General features: G+C 36.2%; 1 protein-coding gene across 10 annotated transcripts in view; it reads right to left on the bottom strand.

Annotated features, from left to right (window-relative positions):
- The window catches only part of TP63 (tumor protein p63), a gene marked incomplete at both ends in the record, with an annotated part of 242,353 nt that overhangs the window by 79,019 nt on the left and 140,534 nt on the right, over window positions 1-22,800 (bottom strand). For 4 of the 10 annotated variants that reach the window (XM_081234850.1, XM_081234851.1, XM_081234854.1 and 1 more), the window contains one exon: window positions 17,908-17,949. The exons of 5 other annotated variants lie outside the window; for them this stretch is intronic. In XM_081234850.1, the coding sequence (XP_081090976.1) occupies window positions 17,908-17,949 (42 nt within the window). Of the gene's footprint in view, window positions 1-17,907; window positions 17,965-22,800 lie in introns of those variants that run through there. One more of the 10 variants, XM_081234849.1, reaches the window with a different exon arrangement.

Below are 22,800 nucleotides of genomic sequence, written 5' to 3'. Positions count from 1 at the left end.
TGTAAGAAAATGATTTTACTAAACTTTAAGTATTTCACACGGGGAGGAGAAAGGACTCTGCCATTCCATTCAGTCCAGAGAGCATCTGTCTAAATGTTAACGGTTGCATGCCCATTCCATTACACGTATGCATTCGCATTCCACTGCCAGATGCCATGTCCCCATTTGCTCTTCAAATAACTATTAATCTCTTTACACTTATCCCCCTGCTGACAAGAGCAGCTGTTAGTCTCGCCTTCCCTCCCCTCTGACTTCCACAGCTCCTAGGCCTGTCCTCCATCTTTAGCTTCCCCTCTTGACAGGTGAGGCAAACTGCAGGTGAGACAGCTGTGAGAGAGAAAACTAAAACCTGAGGCCCGGACGAAGGCGTCCACACCCCTGGCTGAATGAAAGCTCTTAGGTGTCCAAGCCTGCGGCAACAGCCTAGAAAGGGGATTGAAATTATTATTTGTGTTCAAGTTAAGGGTCAGTATACAAAGCACTCCTGAGCGTCCTGTAGGAATCAGATAATGCTCCCAGAGGCGCGTGCTTCCCTAGAGCTGTACAATTAGGGAGGTAGCCGCCCCTGACAAAAGGGACAAAGAAATTCACCAAGCACTTTCTCACAGGCAGTAAAAAGCCTGTTGGGCCAACCCTTTCCTCCTCCTTCTAGCTACACAGAATGGAACTTCAGCTAATTGTGCGCTTGGAGGAGAACAAAGAAACATGGCCCTTTGAATTTTTTTTCCCAATAAATGTAAAGAGAAAAGTTTGGGGACCCAGCTTTAAAAGCCAGTGAGTAAACACTCAGTGCTTCTTGAAGGACATAAGAGAAATGGAAACTCCATTTACCTCAGGGGTACAAAGACGATGTCCCTGGGACAGCAGTGAGACTGAACATATTGGGTGGCACCAAAGAAGCAGAAACTCTATTTAAAGCCATTAATAGGTGTTGATGGCTATGCTTTTACATGCCATAATTTTTAATCCCAAAAAGTTAGGGTGAAATATTTTACTTCACAATAGGATTTGCTTCCAGTGCTGACGCCTCAATTTATATAATGTAAAACTAGATTTCTCAGGTTTGGGCAAAGAGCTGCTGACTATTCAAGATAAAAATGCAAAAAAAATATTTCATTTTAAGCTTTCCTCAAATTTTACTTTAAAGAAACAAAAGCTAAGAAGTATACTCAATTGTCTTTTAAAAAAAAAGCATACAACCAACACTAACTTTGAATTAACTAGCCTGAAACACACAGCAACAAACCCACCAAAGTAAGAATTGTATGATTAGAAATCTACTTGCAAACTTTCCATGGCCTTATTAAAAATTTATATCATAAACCTGCCATAGGAATTAGTACTTTTGAAGTTAATTTTAAAAACATTTAGTTGACAACGACCAAAAAAGTTTCTTATTTGCTTATTTCTTAGATTTGAAGAGAGTGGACATGTTGACAAAGTACAATTAGAGGCAGAGGGCAGACCAGCATAGCCAAGAAGAACAAGTATTAGGTTGGTAGGACCAGCAAAATAATTCACAGCGCCCATTGCAAAATGAAAACACAGGGCCTCTTGTTCATAAATTACTAAGTTTCATAATGGTGACAGCAGAACATTAAACAAAGCACAGGACCCTTTCATGACTGCACACTTTGCAGCCTATGAAGCTAGCTCTGTGCCAGGTTAATGTGAATAATATTTATTTCTTCTTTTCCACCAAAGTGAAGTTGGTGGGATGAAGGAAGCAGTACCTGTACTCTTTGTTTACTTCAGTAATTCCATAAACACAGAAGGGAGAAATTTGTGTTATGCTGGAATGCTACTGGGATGCCTATTTATGATGACAAGTAAAATAGTCTCCGAAGTTAGAACATGACACTCGTATGAGTACCAAAAAGTGCCCTGAGAAGAACTCTGTGGGGTCCTCTGTGTCCCATGTGTTTCTTATGCAACAAAATCTATTAGAACATTTGAAATGTAATAGGAAGTAGATTATCCCTTTGTAATAACAAGGTATCTTGATGTTCGAATAACCTTAACATACTCTATAGGGACTCAGTGAATGAATGAACAGTGTTGTATATCTACCTTATCACGTCTGAAAGAGGAGACAGTTTTTTCTCCACAACATATAAAAGGTGAAAATGAACACGATTTCCCTGATATCCATTATAAGCCTGATAAAGTAAAACAGTGGATTTCCTTTGAATTCGAACAGATGTTTCATTTCCTATAAAATAACTTTGAAATAGAAGACACTGCCTGGACTCTAGAAAATTACCAACATCTGTAGCTGAAATGTATTCAGCTTCACCACAAACTAGCTGATCTGCCCACAGAAAGGATAAAACACGCCTTGGTCACAGAAACTTCATATACTCCGGGTAATCACAGAACACCCTGGGGGGGTGTTCTAAAACATAGAGCTGGTATGGCAAGTGTAGGGATACCCAGGGGCTGAATCTCAAACTGCCTGCTTTCACCATTAGGAAAGAGCAAGTATAACTACCATTCCCAAATATAGAAAGAGGGTTTCCTTGTTGTTTGTTTTTCTCCTCCCGTAAGTAAGTTCTTTCGCATACCCATAGTCATCTACAGACTGATTTATTTCTTCAGTTTTGATGATTAGAATTAAAATGGCAATAAAGAATAGAGATTTCTCCTGACTGGTCGTTATTTTAAAAGCGTACTATATAAACGCAGTTCCTTTAGTTTCATTTTGTTTTTCTTCCTGGATTACATTGTTTAATGATCTTAAATTCTGAATATATTGTGGGCCTGAATTTTCTTCTCATCACCTCAGCAATAATGTATATCAGTATATATCACTGCAAACAAAACTTAATATTGAATTCATATTGAATATAAACCTGGGTTTATACCTACTTAAAGTTGACTCTGTAATTACTTTTCTGTAAAATAATTTAACATCAAAAAAGAATTCCAATCAAGTCATATGACCAGTGCAATGAAACAGACACATAGATATAATTTGCATTTCTGAAAATCTCTCTCCTCCAATGTATCTGTGTAAGAGAAATTTTATAAGTTCTTTTTCTCGCCTTTCCTAGATATTACTATCTGTAATAGCTAAATTTGTGGTAACGATAGTCAATAATATATGGCAAGAGATTAATAAAAAATGGGAATGCAGACCATATCAGGCATAGGAGAGGTTACTTTGGAAACATATAATCAATTTATTTACCTCAATTCAAATGGATCCTTGTCACAGGAAACAATAACTTGCCCAAATTTCATTTGAAAAAAAATTATATTTATAGTCCTTGACTGACTGTTAGAGGAGGCTAGGGAATTAAACATTCTTCAGTGCTCCTTTTATTCGTGAATGGACTCTAGTAATGCAGAAGAACTCTGAACTTAGACTTGGGTAACATGGGGTTTAAGGCCCAACACTGCCACTAATTTGCCATCTACCCCTGGACAACGTACTTAAACAACCTGGACCTTAGTTTCCTATAAAGTAAAATCTGTATAAAATTGAGGAGATTGAATCTGATGATCAAACATAAATGGTGCACCAGTTCTAACATTTTTCTAGGGATGACCATTCTCATCTACAATACCATGTAAAAATAATGTCATGAGATTGCTTTCAAAAAATGAAATAACTTTTTTTTCTTCATACAGATTTGCCAGACCAAACTTACAAATCCAAATTATTTCAGGCAGCATATATAGTTTCCTCAGCTAATATAACCTTTCACCTCAGCCTTCATGGAAGAGCTTTCTGAACACTCTAAAGCCCCTCCTGGGAAAAGAAAACAGCTTTCTTCATGACCCTGGCTTTGCAAAGCCTCCATTGGATTATGCTCTAGCAGACAGTACTACATTTTTATCCCCAAATATTGGCAGAATAGTGACTTTTAAACAAGCACTGCCTGAGGGAGAAATGTTTGTCATTTTTTAGTCTTCTACCACCTGCCTCACCTCAAAGAATGATGGTTTGTTTTATGCTAAACACAATTGATTGAATGTGCTTCATTTGAGGTCAAGAAGATATTTGTATTCTAATGTTAAATTAAAGCACCATCTTTTCACCTTAAGAATGTATTTAGCATCACGTTTTTCTCAAAACCAGGTTTTGTTAGATATAAAATATTTCACTTCTTTTGTCTTCCAAATGATCCTAGAAAGTGAGTGGAGGTAAAATATACTCATACCTTATAACGAACAAAATGTAAAAATAAAGCATTAAAACCCACAAACCTAGAAAAACAGCCTGCAAAGAGCTTACTAGAATGTGTTATGCTCTGACACAAAGTGTCAAGATTCCTCTGAGGTCCAAGATTCCATAATTTAAGAGAGAGCTCCCTAAAAGCTCCAGCCAAGGATGAGAAGGGCAGGTGAGACAAATAAATACAAAGTTGGCTAATCAGGTAGACAACAGTGTCAACAAATATTAGCCATACTACTTGAAAAGTTAGGAAGTGTGAAACGTAGAGAAGCTAGAACTCAATCCAAATTTAGCTAAATTACACTGTGTAGAGCTCAATTAAGGAAAAATAAACTTTAAATTCTATGATTTCATTAAGTACTCCCTTTCAGTAATAATGACAAATAAATAAAATTATAATCAAGAACATCTCAATTCTAAAAAAAAACCTGACATCACCATTACATACCAAGGAAGCATTGGGCTTAGCAGAAAGGTATAATTTTAATATTCAGTAATTCTTGATCAAAATAATAGGGAAATGTATACAGAGTTTCAGTCTCTTTAAAGTGAACCAGGAGTTATTTATTAAAGTTGGGTCAAAAATGTGTTTGAGGAAAGTTTCAATCTATAACAATCCCTGTCTTAATAGTTTTTTAAGCAGATATGGTAATGCTAAGAGAAGAAAGTACACAGTAATGGAGATCTTTAGTGATGGGTTATACCATCTATATGGAAAGCATACCATGGTAAATTTAGAACTCATCAATAATGCTTTGCTGGTTTTTAAAGTGAGTTTAAAATATTTAAACATAACTTTGATAATGTATCTGTCTAAACTATATCAGAAATTATGACTTAAAACACTGGGGTGATTAAATGTGATTAATGTTTTATCACAGGAGGTAGTTTTGCTCACCGTGATATGAAACTGAAGACATGTCAATTTCAATAAAATAATGGTGACAATCAAGATTAAAAAAGTCTGAACCCTATTTAGCATCTACATTTTAATCCTCTGGGAGAAGAATCTTAGCTATTACTACTACTACTATCTCACCTCCTCCTCTGCTACTACCACTAAGTTCTCTCTGAGCCTTACTATGTTCCTCATAGTGCTTAAGTGCTTTGCACATATTTACTCATTTAATTCTCATGAGTTAAGTGGAATTATTAGCCTGTGTTTTATACATATTTTACAGATGAGGAAACTGAAGCTCCACAAGATTAAGTGCTCAGGGTAGTAAGTGACAGAGCTCAGATGTGAAACCAGTAAATCTGTCTGGAGATTTACCCACTTTCTTAAGTATCCTTCACTTGGAGTCACTCAGATTTCTGCTTGGAATATTTATGTAAGAGTTACATTCCCAGAGATAAACCCACGCACGTATGGTCAACTAATCTATGACAAAGGAGGCAAGGATATACAGTGGAGAAAAGACAGCCTCTTCAATAACTGGTGATGGGAAACTGGACAGCTACATGTAAAAGAATGAAATTACAACACTCCCAAACACCATACACAAAAATAAACTCAAAATGGATTAAAGAATTAAATGTAAGACGGGACGCTATAAAACTCTTAGAGGAAAACATAGGAAGAACTCTCTTTGACATAAATCACAGCAAGATCTTTTTTGACCCACCTCCTAGAGTAATGGAAATAAAAATAAAAATAAACAAATGGGACCTAATGAAACTTAAAAGCTTTTGCACAGCAAAGGAAACTATAAACAAGATGAAAAGACAACCCTCACAATGGGAGAAAATATTTGCAAGAGAATCAACAGACAAAGGTTTAATCTCCAAAATATATAAACAGCTCATGCAGCTCAACAGCAAAGAAACAAACAACCAAATCAAAAAATAGGCAGAAGACCTCAATAGACATTTCTCCAAAGAGGACATACAGATGGCCAAGAGGCACATGAAAAGCTGCTCAACATCACTAATTATTAGAGAAATGCAAATCAAAACTACAGTGAGGTATCACCTCACACCTGTCAGAATGGTCATCATCAAAAAGTCTACAAACAATAAATGCTGGAGAGGGTGTGGAGAAAAGGGAACCCTCTTGCTCTGTTGGTGGGAATGTAAATTGATACAGCCACTATGGAGAACAGTATGCAGGTTCCTTAAAAGACTAAAACTAGAATTACCATATGACCCAGCAATTCCACTACTGTGCATATACCCAGAGAAAACCATAATTCAAAAAACACATGCACCCCAATGTTCATTGTGACACTATTTATAATAACCAGGACATGGAAGCAACCTAAGTGTCCATCAGCAGACGAATGGATAAAGAAGAAGTGGTACATATATACAATGGAATATAACTCAGCCATAAAAAGGAATGAAATTGGGTCATTTGTAGAGATGTGGATGGACCTAGAGACTGTCATATAGAGTGAAGTAATTCAGAAAGAGAAAAACAATTATCGTATGTTAATGCATATATGTGGAATCTAGAAAAATGGTAAAGATGAACCGGTGTGCAAGGTAGAAATAGAGACATAGATGTAGAGAACAAATGTATGAACACCAAGGGGAGAAAGCGGGCGGAGTGTGTGTGTGGGGTGGTGTGTGTTGGTGGTGGTGTGATGAATTGGGAGATTGGGATTGACATATATACACTAATATGTATAAAATGGATAACTAATAAGAACCTGCTGTATTAAAAAAATAAAATAAAATTCAAAAGAAAAAGATAAATGAGTTACACTCAATGAAAGTGTACTTATTTTATATCTAAAGAAAATATTTTCCACTCATTAAAGACAGGATATAAAACTTTAGCCATTCTTTTGGAGACCCAGCTCCTTGGACCTAGCACCAGAAACTCCCTGAAGATCTGATCATGTCACCCTCATGCTTGAACACATTGAGCAGGTTTCTAATCTCTTAGAACACAAGCCTCAAATCTCTAAACTGCCCTACACCATACTATTTGAAACCGTCCTCTTTGCTCACTAAAGGATAGCATTCCTTCAGTTTTTCAAAGGCAAACTTTTTCAGTCCTCAAGTCTTTTGCACCTGCAGGCTGTTTCCCAACTCATCTTTCAGTTTTAGCTTCAATGTCATTTCCAAGTCAAAGCCTTCCTGGAGGACCCAGATAGGTATTCTTTGTTTCACATGGTCAGGGCACAGTAACTTTCCCCTTTGTATCACATAATTATAATTGAAAATTAATTATCTGTATAAGTACCTTTTAATGTTCGTCTTCTCTGCTAAACAATTATGAGAGATGATATCTGTTTAGTGTTGAGTATCATATCTGGAACCATGGCTGGGACATTGTAGGTGTTCAGCAAATATTAAAGAATAAACGCAAAACATTTCAAAATAAAAATCACCTTCGGAAAGTATATTTTGTTCTCACTCAACTATAACCCAAACAAGTATTGCTTTTTTACTCCGAAGTAAGTCTGTCTCCAAATCAGAGTCACCTCTTTACATACTACTGCCCTTGAATGTTACAGTGCATCTCCAAATAATCTCAGTGACCTTTACTTTGTGTTTTGATTTGTTCTGGTAGGTGGGAATTGTGCTTTTAGCTTCAGCTGTTATGGGAACTAGTAGCAGAATAGCCAGTCCTGTCACTCACAAGGCCATGAGTAATACTTGGTAGTTCACACCTAGTTGGGAAGTTTATTAATGAGCTTCTACTTCCTTGAAACAAACACATACATATTTTTGTGCCAAGGCAGTGTTTCTTACCTGATATTCTAGATTTTGTTTCTCATGCATCTAGGTCAGCAATAAGAATACAAATCTTTGTGGTCATATAATGATTTACTTCCTGCGGACAGAGAAACCACCCAGACACAAGCCTCGAGTAAGATGTTAGTTTCTGATAGAAAGGCCACAAAATTGGTCCCTCCCTCTCTAATTTCCATGATTTTCTGCCCAGTTAGCTAGAATTCAGTTTAGAATAATGCCATAATTAAGGGCTTACAAAAGTATGTTTTGAGGAACTGAGATTGTAGTTTATCAGACTTACAAAGCATTTCTTGTAAATGGTCTAAATTCATGACTTCATTTCCCAGACTTTATCACACTCACACACACACACACACACACACACACAGGTTGAAACACTAGCCTTTATTTGCAAATGGAAAACTAAAACATGCAATAAGGACTATACTACTCAATCTTACTATTCTGTACATATTCAAATGAGGAACACTGTTTTTTAAGTTCTAATTTGCTTTTGCTTGTCAAGTTCTTTGCTGATTGCTACACTTTTCATTTTATTTGAGATAAAGTTTTCAGTGACTTACTATGTTTTGTAATTAGACATGGTGACTTATGTAACATTGAAGTGTTCCTTTAAGATTCACTTTTAACTGCAAAGTAAAACCAAAGTTTCCAGCTATGCCAAAGACATGCCTTACTTTGAAAAGATACTCATCTATTCATTTCATTCTATTTACCCCATTATGAAAGTAACAATCAATCAATCAGTTTAATAATTACAACAGCTCATTAGTGTCTTATTTGGACAGAAAAAAAAAAAAAACCTGAGGGACCACGTTTAAGAACAAAATGACTTAAAGTTTTCTCAGGCATCCTTTAGTAATAACACCATAGAAAATAAAATGTGAAAGTGTTTGCAAATCATCAAGCTTATTCACCCAGAGCAAACCACCCACATCCCTGGTGATGATTGAGAGACATCAGGAGACAAAATGAATGAGGGGAATGGTGTGGAAGCAAGTAAACACATTTAAAAAGTGACTGCAAAGCAAGATAAAAATCTAATCGGTTCCGTTTTGTAGAAAAATCAAACACATTCTCTGTCCTCCCGGGTAATCAATTAAGTGAAAGCAGTACACTTTACACTGTTTACATCTGTTAGAGAACAATCATTCCTTACTCAGTAAACTGCCCTGTCTTTCAAAAACTTTCTTACCACTTGAAGTATAATGGAAATAAATATCTGGACTCATTAAAAAAAAAAAAAAAGACTTACAAGATGTCAGAGAAAACCATATGATTCAGAACATCCAGGTGGAGACCAGGCTTGTACAGTGTGTGCAATTGCTTTGCATTCTGCACAGATCAGTTACCAACAGCCATTTCTGTAGGTATTTATGCCATATTTTTATCTGAAGATAACCCTCCAAGCAGCAGCAACAAACGCATGCTTCCGTCACATTCAGGAACATTATTTGGTGACCCCAGGGAGGATACAGAGATAAATACCACATATCCTCTTCTCTCCAACAGTTTCCAGTCCAGAGACTGGGAGAGCAATGAGGGAGGAACAGAGAAGTACAAAGAGTTCAGAGGAAGTCGGGTGATTCTGAATGGGGGGGCGGTGGAATCTGAGACATTTTTAAGAGTGAAGCAGGCCCCTAGCAAGGCTTTAAAAACTGGAAAGGATCTGACCTGAAGGTAAATATTTGAGGGGTAGAGTTGGCGTATAGAGAGAAGGCAGGAAAAGTAACTTCTCTGAATTCTCACTATTCTGATTTTCAGGCTTTCAAGCACTTTGGGATTATCTACTGAAATAATTTCCCAGGCCTAAGGCTTATTATGGGCTTTCTACTTTATCCAGTGTTACCATTTCTCTCTGTGTAGATCTTGTGGAGTCCTCAACTTTAGTCTGGTGACAGAGTCTCAAATGGTCTATTTAAAAGTAATCAAGCCATTCCCAAAACATCTGATGTTGCCCTTTGAGAGAGTAATGGTTTTCCTTTTAATTCTGATTCCATCAATAGAGTGACACTAATCCAGACTGATTTGAGTAAACAGGGCATATTCCCCATTGTCTCTGTGATCTGAGAAAGAATGAACTTGAGAAAGATCGCTGCCTGGATTGGAAATGGCCCCTTTGGGTGTTTTGCGCAAGCTTAAAAGGAAAAAGAAAATGCCTGTACAGAGTTCTTTCCAAGGCAAGCTCACTTTGGGGGTGGTAATGCTCATAGGGGTATTATACTAAACTGCACCTATTAGTGGCTTTAGCAGCAATAAGAAAGTAGAACTATTTCTTTTGTAGTGTTTCCAGAAGAGCTGATGAGAGTGTTTCATAAATTTCTGCCCCTGGCAACACACCACAGCTTGACTCAAAATTCCCTCTTTCAGCTTTTATAAGGAAATCTTTTTTTTTTGTCCCATTTAAGAAACACAGACAACATGCAATTCAGATCACAAGTTTTGCATAAGATATCAGTTTACACTCTACACACATCCACTGACATTCCAAAAATGTTTTATTGTTGCCAGTTATTCCCTTAGCTAGAATCAACATGTGCTTTATCTTAACACTAGTTACTGAATTTTACATTGACAGGTAAATACTATCTGGGGAAGCTACCTCAGAATTTACAGGACGGTTCAATTTTACTATGTCTTTGGAAAAGAGACTGAAACAGAATAAAGTCAGTCATTATTTCAAACATGAAATAAATTTAGAAAGAAGAACTTTCTAAGACTTTTTTCTGCAGAAAATGGAAAGGAATGTTTTGGGGTAGGATAGGGGTGCTACAATATCAGACCCAATAAAAAAAATCAAGTGTGGGGAAGCATAAAGTACTGTTTCTGAAAAGACTTTACAGACATTTCAGGTAAGTAATTTTTTCTGCAAAGGAGGTTGTATAGCAAAAGGGTCATCTGTGGAACTTCACTACTTCCCCTAATATTTGCAGAGTTACAGGCAGAACAAAATACATTTCAACAAAATTCACTTTGTGTTAGAAGAGGATTAAGTTTGGTAAGGACGAGAAAGGAAAGAGATACAATCTTGGACATCCCCTCATTTATCATAGAGCATCGTTCTCCTTCCTACCCACTCCCTTTGCCTTTAAATCAAGTGACTGAGTTACCTTCCCCAAGAACCTACCCTTGCCTACCCCACCATTATCTTTTAAATTGCCTACATTTTCTTCCTGGGTGAAATGGATGAAGGAGATTGTGGAAGGTGATGATATGAAGAGAAGTAAAGACATACCTTCCCCCAATATTTCTGTTCAAATCTTAAATGAAAATGTATATCCTTGTCCAAAGTGAAATTTGACAAATTTATGGCAAAGATTTTTAAACTTGTGATACCAAGATCTTGATTTTGTATCGTTATTGTTTTGGGGTAAATTTGGGGGGTTGTTTCTTAAATGATACATTCATATTTAGGTCTGCTCTATTATTTCCCAGTTGGGCTTCTCATCTTGAACAAAAGTCATACTTGGCATATTGTGTCACATTTAGCTCCAGGATCACCCTCTGCTTTTAGAGCAGTGATCAGGGAAGAGAGCTTTCTCATCCTGATTCTAAGATGACTATTTAATAAGTATAGTTAATCCTAATTAACATAGAAAATCAGTCTAGAGTTTGTTCCTAGCTTTGATTACTTTAAGAATGTAATTACCAAGTCCCTGTAAGAGTGAGACACCTTATCTATCTCTATAGAGGTCTAAGGAATGGGAACAGGATACAATTAACTTTGCCCAGACCAAGCAATCATTTGGGCTAATTTTTCTCCCTTCTTGCAGGATGACACTTGTCACTCCTAGAGCATGTAGAAAAAGTTTGGAATCTCGAATTCTGAACACTGCCCATGCTTTCAGAATATTCATGGGTTCTAGCTCTTAGTGAGATAAAAGCCCTTGTCATCTTTATTTGCTGCTTCTTATAAAAGCTTTCCATTTTGACATACATATTAAATATAGATCACAGTTTAAATCAACATTCTCTTTTCAAGTCAATATAGCATGCTCTTTCATTTGGTCCTGTGCAGTTATTCTTTGTATTTTTATTAATTTTCTACCTTCTACCCAGAATGACCTTCCTTCCTCTCCCTGTGGCTAAATTCTAGTTCTCAAACTATGTGAAATATTACCTTCGTCATGAGCATGTTTGACCCATTTCGCTGTCTTTGAGAGCCTTTGGTGTCTCTTACCACATTCTGTTTTAAACTGGAGTCACTTATGAATACCTTATGTACACACTAGGATTGTGAATTCTCAGAGGCTAGTGGCTTGCAACTTACTTATTTCTGCTTTCCTTCCAGTGCCTGGCACAAGCACCATGACTGCACTTAACTAGCTCTCAATAAGTGTTGAGTTGTAAGGAAATGCTCCTTTTTGTAAGGGAAATAATCTAAATGATTTGTGGCTGGGATATCAAAGACACTGTATCTAGTTTATAACCAAATATATACTACTTTTTTATTTTGGGGTGGGGAGTGGGGAGATATAATAAAATAAATAGTGGGTCTTTACTTACAGGATGACCATACATGTTATCTTCTAAGTGGAATACTTTTGGGTACTATTAATAATTACACTTAAATAACAGGAGTAAATAGGGACAAACCAAGACCAATAGTTCCCAACTTCTCTATGGCAGGAACCATAGCTATTAAAGAGAGCTACGGGGCAGGGAAAACACAAGTTTCATGAGACTTTAGAAACAATCCATTTCTACCCTTTCAAAAGGTTCCAGAGAAGTGATGGATATTCTTACAAAATGAGCACCCAATGTGCAATTCAGAGAAATGCATTTTTATACTTCTAGGCAGCCTTGAACAAAGCCATTTATCCCCACCAAGTGCACCTTAGTGCAGCACCAATTACACCATTCCTTTGTTTAAAACCTTTCCATGGTTTATCATTGCCACTATATTAAATGTGTTATGGTGCTCCGTGAGCCACTCCACCTTGCAATTCTACCTTTACTTTCTAATTCTTTCATACTTTCAGTTCCATCAGAACTATCTGACATTTCTGAGTACCCCAGTATTCACCCTACTTCTGTGCCTCTGCTGATGCTTGTTTCTTCACCTGAAGTCCCCCTTCCCTCATTTATTTCTAAAACTTTAGAAAGTTCTACTTGTCCTTCCAAGTGAATCTGCATCACACATATACATGTAGACTTTTGTGATCCTCCTGCTTTTGAGATACTCTCTTTCTCTTTGATCCTTTATATTATCTCGCTCACATTTCTCATATGACACTTAAGATCTCTCCTGTATTAATTATAACTGTATGTATTCATTCCCCCCATGAACTGTAACTTATCAGGGTAGGAACCCTTTCTTACTCATTTTTGTATCCTATGTACCATCTTATATATAACTGATGCTCAGTTAACATTTATTTACAAAGAGTAAGTCTATAGTCCTTTTTCTAACCTAAGTTTCTCTTCCTCAATACTACTCCTCATGAATATTAACAAATTTCAACTTAAAGGTATAAGTGAAAATTATAAAATGTCTATAGAGATAACACATTAATAAGCCACAGGTCCCTATTCTCTTGTGCCTCCAAATTGTGTTCTTAAGAGAAGATCTGGAATAAGATTTATAGCTTAACTCTTGTATCAACTGTTTTACCTTGACATTTCAATCCATTCTCTTCCAGAACCAAAATCCACAACCCTACTGGATATCCTTCACAGGCAACTCATTCCCTAAACTGACACTGAACAATGACGCTGTATCAGTCGTCTGACTTTTTGCTCATCGTATATTTAAATGAAAATTCTCAGTCCATTGGACTTGGAAAATCTTTCATTTTCAAGACAGTAAGATGTTTATGGAAATAACCAAGTCATTTTTCACTGAGGTGTCTTTTGGGTACCTGTGTTCGCTCTTCCTTATTTACTGACATAAAACAATTAGAAGTTTAAAATGTATTCAACAGAGGAAAAGTTTAATTTCACACTGTTACTGTGAAGGGAGGATTTTTATCCATTCCTCTCTATCTCACAAGCACAAGTCCTTCCCAATGTAATTACATGCACCTCAAAGAAAGCTTGGGTACACTGTGGTAACATAGTTCTCAACTGTTTGACCCATATCTTTCCTTGATAAACATAAAATCTCATGACCTCAAATATATACTCCCTCCCTTAATAGGAAGAACATAGAATCTAAATTCTGTAATTGGGGTGGTGGTGGTGGTGGTGGGATGAACTGGGAGATTGGGATTGACATATATACACTAATATGTATAAAATAGATAACTAATAAGAACCTGCTGTATAAAAAATACAGTAAAATTCAAAACAATTTTTCAAAGTGGAAAAAATAAAATACATGAAACAATTGATAAAATAAAAAGAAACCAAATTCTGTATATGCTTATTGTCTAAGAAAATTTTAACAAACTTTGTATCCAGAAAATATATATGGTGTGATGAAAGAACAACCAATATTTTTTTGATTACTATAGTTAACCAGCCATTCATTCATACTTCCTACTGTACACTCCACACCCCCGTTGAGGATCACTGCTCTTCTAGAAAACAAAACAAACCAAACATGCTTTTTCCTTATCTAGGTAAAGGATAAGTGATTTATTATCACCACTCATTTTTCCAATAACAGTGAAGGAAAGTATGATCTATGATCTGTGATCTAAGATCTCTTTCTCCCAGTCCCCTCTGGGCTTGCGGGCAACCAATTGTAAAACAAGTAGTGCAATCTAAGACCACAGCATGGAGTGAGGAACGTAGCCTGGCTGACACCCGAATTAAGTCTGCTGCTTCTGCTTCTTACCTACTGTGATTTTGCCTATGGTGCTAAGTATCTCAGAGGTGCAACTTGGGAAAGCTAAAAAGAATACATTTATTAACTATAAAGAGAAAAACCACTCCCATGGGAAAAAATGTGAGTCAGCCTTTGGAAACAGTATTAGAACATGAAAGACTATTTTCCTTGCCAATGCAGGCCCAGAGGTCAATTAATTGGCAATGACCTGAACACTCAGAGTTTATACTGCTGCCTCAGCACTTTTCTTCTTACTCTCAACTAGATTTGCATACCAGTTCTTTACGGAAACTTCTTTTTGGAGCACTTATCATGAATCACAGTGGCCCTTTTTAGAGTGTATTTCTGTCTGAAGAGAAAAAGTTAAGTAAACAGGGACTCATTTTTGTATCTATAGCTCTCTCAACTACAAAAAGAGAAATCATTAACCTTGATTTGTAAAATGAGGTGATTCATTATATGAGTTGAAGTCATGAATGTTGTAACCCATTCACCAAAGTACCTTTCCATCTTCATACAGAAGCCCAGATGGGGATTTTTAATAAAATGTCATTCTTCTAAGGAGGAGTTTGAAGGCTCTCAAATACTCTCTCCCTCTCTCTCTCTCTCTCTCTGTCTCTTTGTCTATCTGTCACACACACACACACACACACACACACAGAGCCCAGGTTTTCTGGCAAGAAAATGGAACTAAAACTTAATCTATGAACCATTTCCTTTCTTTAGTGCCTCGCTCTCCAAGTATGAGACCAATCCCAGAGGCTGTATCATTCCAGCCTGGCGCACTGGAAAGGAGCTTGCTTGAGGCCTCTTCATTGCAACCCAAGGGTGGAAACTTAAGCCCTGCCTGTTATATCCTGCTCGCCTTCCCCTCCCTTCCGGACCCTTTCCTGTTCAGTAACAGCTTTCCCAAATTCAGCTCTGCTTGGGGGAAAGAACTGGAAAATTGTGGAAAGGGGGAAAGGGGAGGAACAGTGTTCTTATATCGTTTTTGAGTTACCAATCCAAAGAATTTGCTATCAAATTAAATTAAAAAATTATTTGAAGTCAGAGAACTGGTTATGGCTTTCAAATAATTTTCACTCTCACGGGGAGTGACATGCCTTTTTATTCTTAATCTGACCATTTTTTAACAATTCTTATGTGATAATCATAAATGGCTGATTCCATATTGACAGTTATTAATAAATGTTACCAGAAGGTGAATGCTAAAGCATTATAACTTGTGTATGAAATTTCTGGATTCTCAGGGCCCTGTGGTCCCAGGCATTTCATATACCTACATGTAGAACTACATTTATACAAAGGGCTAGTTATTAAAAGATAACCCTATGCAGAAAAGAAAACCGGTCTAAGCAATAGAACGGAAATGAAGCCATGAAGATAATGCATATTACACACACTAGCAGACAGATATAAAAATCATGATAGAAATACACGAAATGACACAGGAGGGTAGAGAAATGCCGCCATGTTTCTTCTTCAGTAGCCTCTATGTACATTAGCAGCATTTCAAGAGAAAACAGAGAGCTACTGCCTCTTGATCACATATCCCTTAAAGTTTTGAAAAACACCGACTCATGTAAAGGTATTTTCTTTCACTGTGAGTATGCCGTACTCTCACATACAGCCTGACTCTTTTACCTCCATAAAAGGCAGTCATTCCTACAAATACCTTCTCATCACAGTATTCATGCAATGTTTTTCCTTTTATGAGAAATAATCATTCCTTTCCACTTTACATCAACTTCATACTTTTCTTACAGTTACTTCTAAATCAACTTTTGCTTCTACCTTTTTTTACTTACACACACAGAGATCCCAGCCTGTTTATAAATGACTGCGCGTGAAATATCTCACGAACACAAAGTCAGATATGATATGATCGACAGATCTTTTTTTTAATGATCAAAACTGGACAACATTGGATCAAATAGAAACAAGATAATCATAGAAGTTACCTCAATTTTTTAAAAAAATATATTGCTTAGTAACATTTGAAGCTAACTTTCAATATTAAAGCAAAAACAAGAAACTCAAGTTTCTCCACTGAGGACAAGCAAGGCTACTTGAATGTTTTAAAGGAAAATAGGCACTTCCTTTTCCTTCTTTAGATAACTCGATATTTCCCCTGCTATATTTACATAGTTCAGGTGTCTAGACAATAGTGTGGTCAATATGTGATAGTGCTGGCCTTGCTTTGTTGTCTGTTGGGGACGCTTCCTTGTGCTGTCTGTCCGAGTACTATACACTTTGTTTTGATTTTTAAGGAGCTCTATTTGAGTACTACAGTCTACTTTTCCAAGCATTCACCTGCAAACAGTTTCATCTGAAACACTGAACTAGCTCTCTCCACACTGCATTATCCCCCTCATCTGATTAGTGTCAACACAGCTGCCCTATTCTGAGGAATGTAAACTAATATTGTTGTTAGACCTCCCTCAACCTTAGGAAACTTCCTCAAAGCCTTACAGTCTCTTTAGGATTTTTTTTCTTATCCCTTCAGAGATTTAAATCCCTGAGACAAACGTGTTGAGGAGAGATGAGAGAGGCAAACATCAATTCCTTAAATAAAATCCTATGTGCTATAATATACATTTACATGTATGCATGTATAAATATTTAATAATGCATTGCTCCAAAATAACTTTATCATCATACAGTGAAAGTCGAAGTCAATCACCAGACAATAGGGACTTGAGTGAAGTCCCCTCAGGAGTTAGGTGGGTCTCTGGATTGACAGAATTCAAAATGAAGATGGCTTAAAAAAATCCCACCTGATTACTTAAAAAAAAAAAAAAAAAGCATCATTTGCTTTTAGGATGAAGTTTGAAGATAGAACTGAGAACTTAACTGAGTTGAGACACAATCAACTAATTTGTCTTACTGATACATGAATACCCAACAGAGGAGTCAGTTCAGTGTATCTGGCAGAATGTGATCTGCTCTCTCAGTCTGTTCTTATACAAAGTGATTTTATAAACTCCTGAATATTGGGCTTCCTCAAATACATAACATCACCCAGAAATTTTTCTTTTCCCTTTTCTCCTACTGTTTCATCTTTTACTTAAAAAAAAAAAAATCTTACAGTCTCCACAGAAAATATTAACCAAGAAAAGAGATTCCTATACACAGTTTGCAAAAACATTACATTGGGTGACCAAGAACCACCAATATGTAAGCTTTTATTAAAAAAAAATAGAAATGAAATAGCATCTCTAAATGGAGTGCTAAAATCTAAAAGCCTTACCTCACTAAATTGAGCCTGGGCATTGTTTTCCAGGTACAACATGTTAGCTGTAAGATTGATCAATGCCGCTGTCCTCTCTTCTGGCTCCAGGATTTTGCCAACCCCCCACCCCCTCTGAGACCCTTACAGTAGGAATCTACTAAGAAGATAACAGACCTCAAGTCCCTCTCTGTCTTTCTCTCTCTGTACATAATTCTAGGTTCCCTAATATATACCCAACTATAGGCATGAGGGGGCGGGACTCTTCTCTTTACCTGTCCAATCCATCAACTTCCACCTGGACTCCTCCACTCCAATGGAGTGAGGCCTCTCCCATCTCATTAAGTAGTTAGAATTCCTTATCACCAATCTTTAAAAGAAAAAGAAAGAAAGAGAGGGGAAAAAAAAAACAGGAGAGAGACAGGTAAAACTTTCCCTTGTCTCTTTCATAAGAAAGTACACTCTTTCCTGAAAACAAAATCTCTCCAAACAAACTACAAACCATACCACCACCAGGACTTACAGAAGACACTTCAGAAAGTTGTTTTACACTTTGCATCTGAAAAGTAAAACCTCAGGGAAAGCTTTTGAAAGTCTTGTTTCATTGTTTTCACTTTTTAAACCTAGATGTGGAGTTTCAAGAATGATTACACAGTTAGAAATTTGGGGAAAACCTGCTTATATGCCCTTAATATAAAAATTAAAATCCACTGCCTGACAGGCGAAGGGTTTTCAACTTCTTCTCCCAAGAGAAACGCCAGTGGTTTCATGCAAAGCTATGCTAACATAAGCCACTTGATCGTCCAGAGCATGTTTCAATAACAATTTAAACCATTGGTCCCGTTAACTTGTAAAAACAAACAAACATCCACATTATGTACAGGAAATAGAAATCCTGGGGAAAGTGCCCATTTTTTAAAAAGCCTTTTAAAAAAAAAACCTAATTCTTTCTATCATATTTCTTGAAACATAGAATCAATACAATAGCTAATCTATTTGAATATTTATTTTCTCTACCATATCTAGTTTTTATTAATGCTCAAAGATAATATTTATATAAACAGGTAATTACTAATAAAAATAATAAATCTTGAAGTCTGAAAGACCAGTTAGCTTTTGCCTTAAAAATATATTTACATAAATACATGACAACATTCATGTAGAATCTGGCCTTTCTTACCATGATTTAGTGAAGTTGAAATGCACACTGATGGTTATTGTGCGATCCACTAAAATATGCTCATTGCTGTCGAGTATTCTACATAATTCAGTTAGATTTATATCTAAACGTCACTCCTCTCCCCACATTTGGGAAGACAAATTCCCTGTCCTGCATGAAAGTTATAACTGGAAAAGATATCTGTACAGTGAGTTAATATTTAGATTTATTCTAAAATTTAGACGAAAATTAGAAGCCAGAATATGTTAGTATATAAACTTTAAAAATAAAGTGTGCAAATACATTCATGACCTTGCATTTGCCTCCTCTTTACTTCACTTTTTACATCCATAAAATGCATGCACGTAAAGGATCATATGATCATGGGGTGATATTTACTTTTTAGCCCCTAAGTTACTGGTAAGAATGTTTCTTTTTCTGCAAAAATTTTTCAGTAATATCATTTGATCTCAAGTGTCCAAGAATATGAAAACACTAATGCTACAAATTTATATCAGACAAAATGTTCATTTCTTCACTGAAATATTGGAAAGATGACTTCTTACTACCTGTAATTAACCAAATAAGCTGTAGCTACAAGGCAAAAAAAAAAAAAAAAAAGAGAGAGACAGAGAGAGAGAGAAAAAAAGTAAAAAAGAAATGACTTGAAAAATGCAATTTCATTATTTGTTCCATGAATTTAAATTATACACCCACTGACAGCTTCTGAGTCAATAGTAGAAAGCAGTTAGCTGTTTCCTTAAAGCTGTGCTTAGTTAAGTGGTTCAAAACCTTGGATGACCCTGAGAATCATCCAGGGTGCTTTTTAAAAACAGATTTCTTGACCTGGCCCCGTATCTACTGAATAAGACTCTCCAGGGATACAACCCCTACATCTGTATTTTCTACAGCCCAGTAGGAAGTTCTGAATGAGTCAGGTTTGGAAATTAATCTGGAGTAAATGCCATTAGCACAACTGCCCAGAAAGTCATTATTGGATTCTTTTTTACACGAATAGAGTAGTGTAACCACTTGAACCCCTAAATCTAAGGTCCACAATTTCAGATGTTGATGATATTCTATCAAATGTAAACAAATTTCATCTTTCGCAAAGTCAAAAGATTCCCAGCAGAATGTGATGGATTAAAAAGATCAAATTCCTTCTATCTACCACCTTAGCCTTCAGCACATGCCAGTCAGACTATGATCTCTATCTACATAACTACCAAAATCTAAAATGCGTGTATCTTACATGTAAGATATGATAAATCTGCTGAGGCTACTTGTGTGTTTTGGGTACCTGAGGGGAAGGAGCACTGGACTGGGGGTTACAGGAGTAACTAGGAGATACAGGAACTATTACCAATTCTGTGCCCTTGAGGCAGGTTATTTAACCACTCTGGATTCAGGTTCCTCACTTGTGAAATGAGAGGCAGAACTAAATGATTTCTAAAGACCATTATAAAGATAAGAGTCTCTGTCCAGAATTCATGGAAGTGATTTAGAGGATTATTTACATTTCCCTTATTTTGCTGGGATATTTGTACCTCAGTTTGCTCATCTTTGAGCTGTACAATGAAGCAGTTGAATTGCACAGATACTAAGATGCTTAAATGACATAAAGAAAAAGGTACAATGTACTAGGGGGAAAATCCATGTTTTTTGCTCTAGGATATCCTCCTATTAAATTCACTAATAGCTACTAATCCATTTAAATTTGAATTTAGCACAAACATTTTCATAAAAGAGTGAATCAAAGTACATCTGATAACGTTTGATTTCAGAATTAGTGTGAATACCTGATGTAAACATCATGCATTTATTTAAGCAAAAGGTTAGAGACAAGCAAACATTCTCTGTATTCGCCATGCAACAATGCTTATCTTGGATCTCAAAGGTTTATTAATATGCATTAATTTTTCTAGTAACCTAATGATGTAGGTATTATTATCCCCATTTTACAGGTAAATAAACAAACTCAAAGATTGTAAGTAGGTTTCCCAAGTCCTCAGGAGTCAGAACAACTTTATTTAACTTGACTCACAGCTCACAGTTTTTCATTTCCAGACATTTCCTTCAAATTCCTCAAAGCTTCATGGCCTCAGAATCAGGGGTCAGCACTATCCCTTGAATGAAAATGCCACTGCTGTAAATCTAGTGCATTGGAAGGAGAAGTCATTCAAGATGTAAGATTAACATGTATGTTTTCCTGAAATAATACTATTAAAATTTTGCTGAATATCCTTCTTAACAGATACTCATGTAAGAGCTCTTTGTATATTAAAGATATTAACCCTTATCATAAGTGCTGCAAATATTTTTCCACTGTGTGTATTCCTGTGTGTGTGTTTCTGGTGTTTCAACTCGTATATGGATTTATGGTTTGCTTTTTGGTGTAGAAGAATTTTATTTTTTCCATAACTGAATTTATCATATCATTTTTCTCTTATGATTTATTACTTTTCAAAAATAGTTTGAAAGGCCTTTGCCAGCCCAACATTATAAAATCCTTCAGTCGTATTATCATTTCATATTATTATCGGTTTTTGAATTGTTTCATATGCAAATCTTTTCACTCTCTAGAATTTGTATTGGTATGAGAAATAAATGAAGATACACTTCCACTCGAAATATAACTTATCTTCATCATTTTATTGAATAATTCTTTCTCTCTAATTTGACATGCAATCTTTATAATATACCAAATATCAATGTCTCCATTTTATATCTCTATGTGAGAAAGTTAAGCAAGTATATAAATCTTCAGCACACAGAAAATACTTGTCTGAAGTTCTTAATCCACACTATGTAAGTTTGGGTAGGGAACAACACGGTACCTATAAAATTCTAGGAAGTAAAAAGTGGATGCAATTTTGTCTTTCAGATCTATGCCTGCCCCCTGTGGCTTGGGGTAAGTATAGAGAACAAGGAAATGTTTAGGTTTCATGAAGCCATAAAAATGGAGATAAGTGTTTTAGTGGGTTCGCCTCATGAAGACTCTAGTTCTATTGAATTGAGAGAACAGAGAAGTTAGAAGAGGCTTAGTTAGTCATTTATTGAAGTAAACAAAGACTGGGGACTTGTTTTTATATTAGCAGTTGAGATTCCAAGAAAGAATATGTGCCTGGTTCTAAATTTATCAAGCCTCTATGCTGTCACCAAAAATTTACCTGAATGAGGTAGGAAAATGAATATCTAGCAATATCTCTACATTCTCCCCTCCCTCTAGAGGCCCCTCACCATCACTTTATCTTTCCTAAAGAACAACTATGATCATGTTACTCCTCAGGATGAGTCCATGCCATTGGGACAAAACCAATTATTTTTGTAGGCACTCAAGATCCTTCTTCACAGGCTGGTCCCAAGCTACCCTCTCAGCCTCATCATCCCTATTTTCCACCCTGCTTGATACATGCTGGCCCCAGCTGACCATTTCTGCCCCTCTGCTCAATCTGGTCCCTCAGTTTGAAATGCCTTTATTCTCTTTACTTGATAAATTGAAACATTTTCAAATTCTTCCAATGAATCTGAGTTCTCCAATTCCCTAGTTGAAGTTCAGTCTTCTCTTATTTTATATGAATGTGTATAAAATAATAATAAAATGCTACCTTACAATGAAAAAGTTTGTATAATTGTCTGTCTCCCCTATGAGGCTATGAACTTTTGAGGTCAGAGTACACTTCTGGTCATCATATCACATTTCATGTCTAAAAGCTTGATGAATATAAGTCCAGTTGAACAATTTAACTCTGTAA

Source organism: Mesoplodon bidens, assembly GCF_964165515.1.
Source record: "Mesoplodon bidens genome assembly, chromosome: 5".
Taxonomy (NCBI): domain Eukaryota; kingdom Metazoa; phylum Chordata; class Mammalia; order Artiodactyla; family Ziphiidae; genus Mesoplodon; species Mesoplodon bidens.
This window is presented reverse-complemented; position numbering and strand designations above follow the sequence as displayed.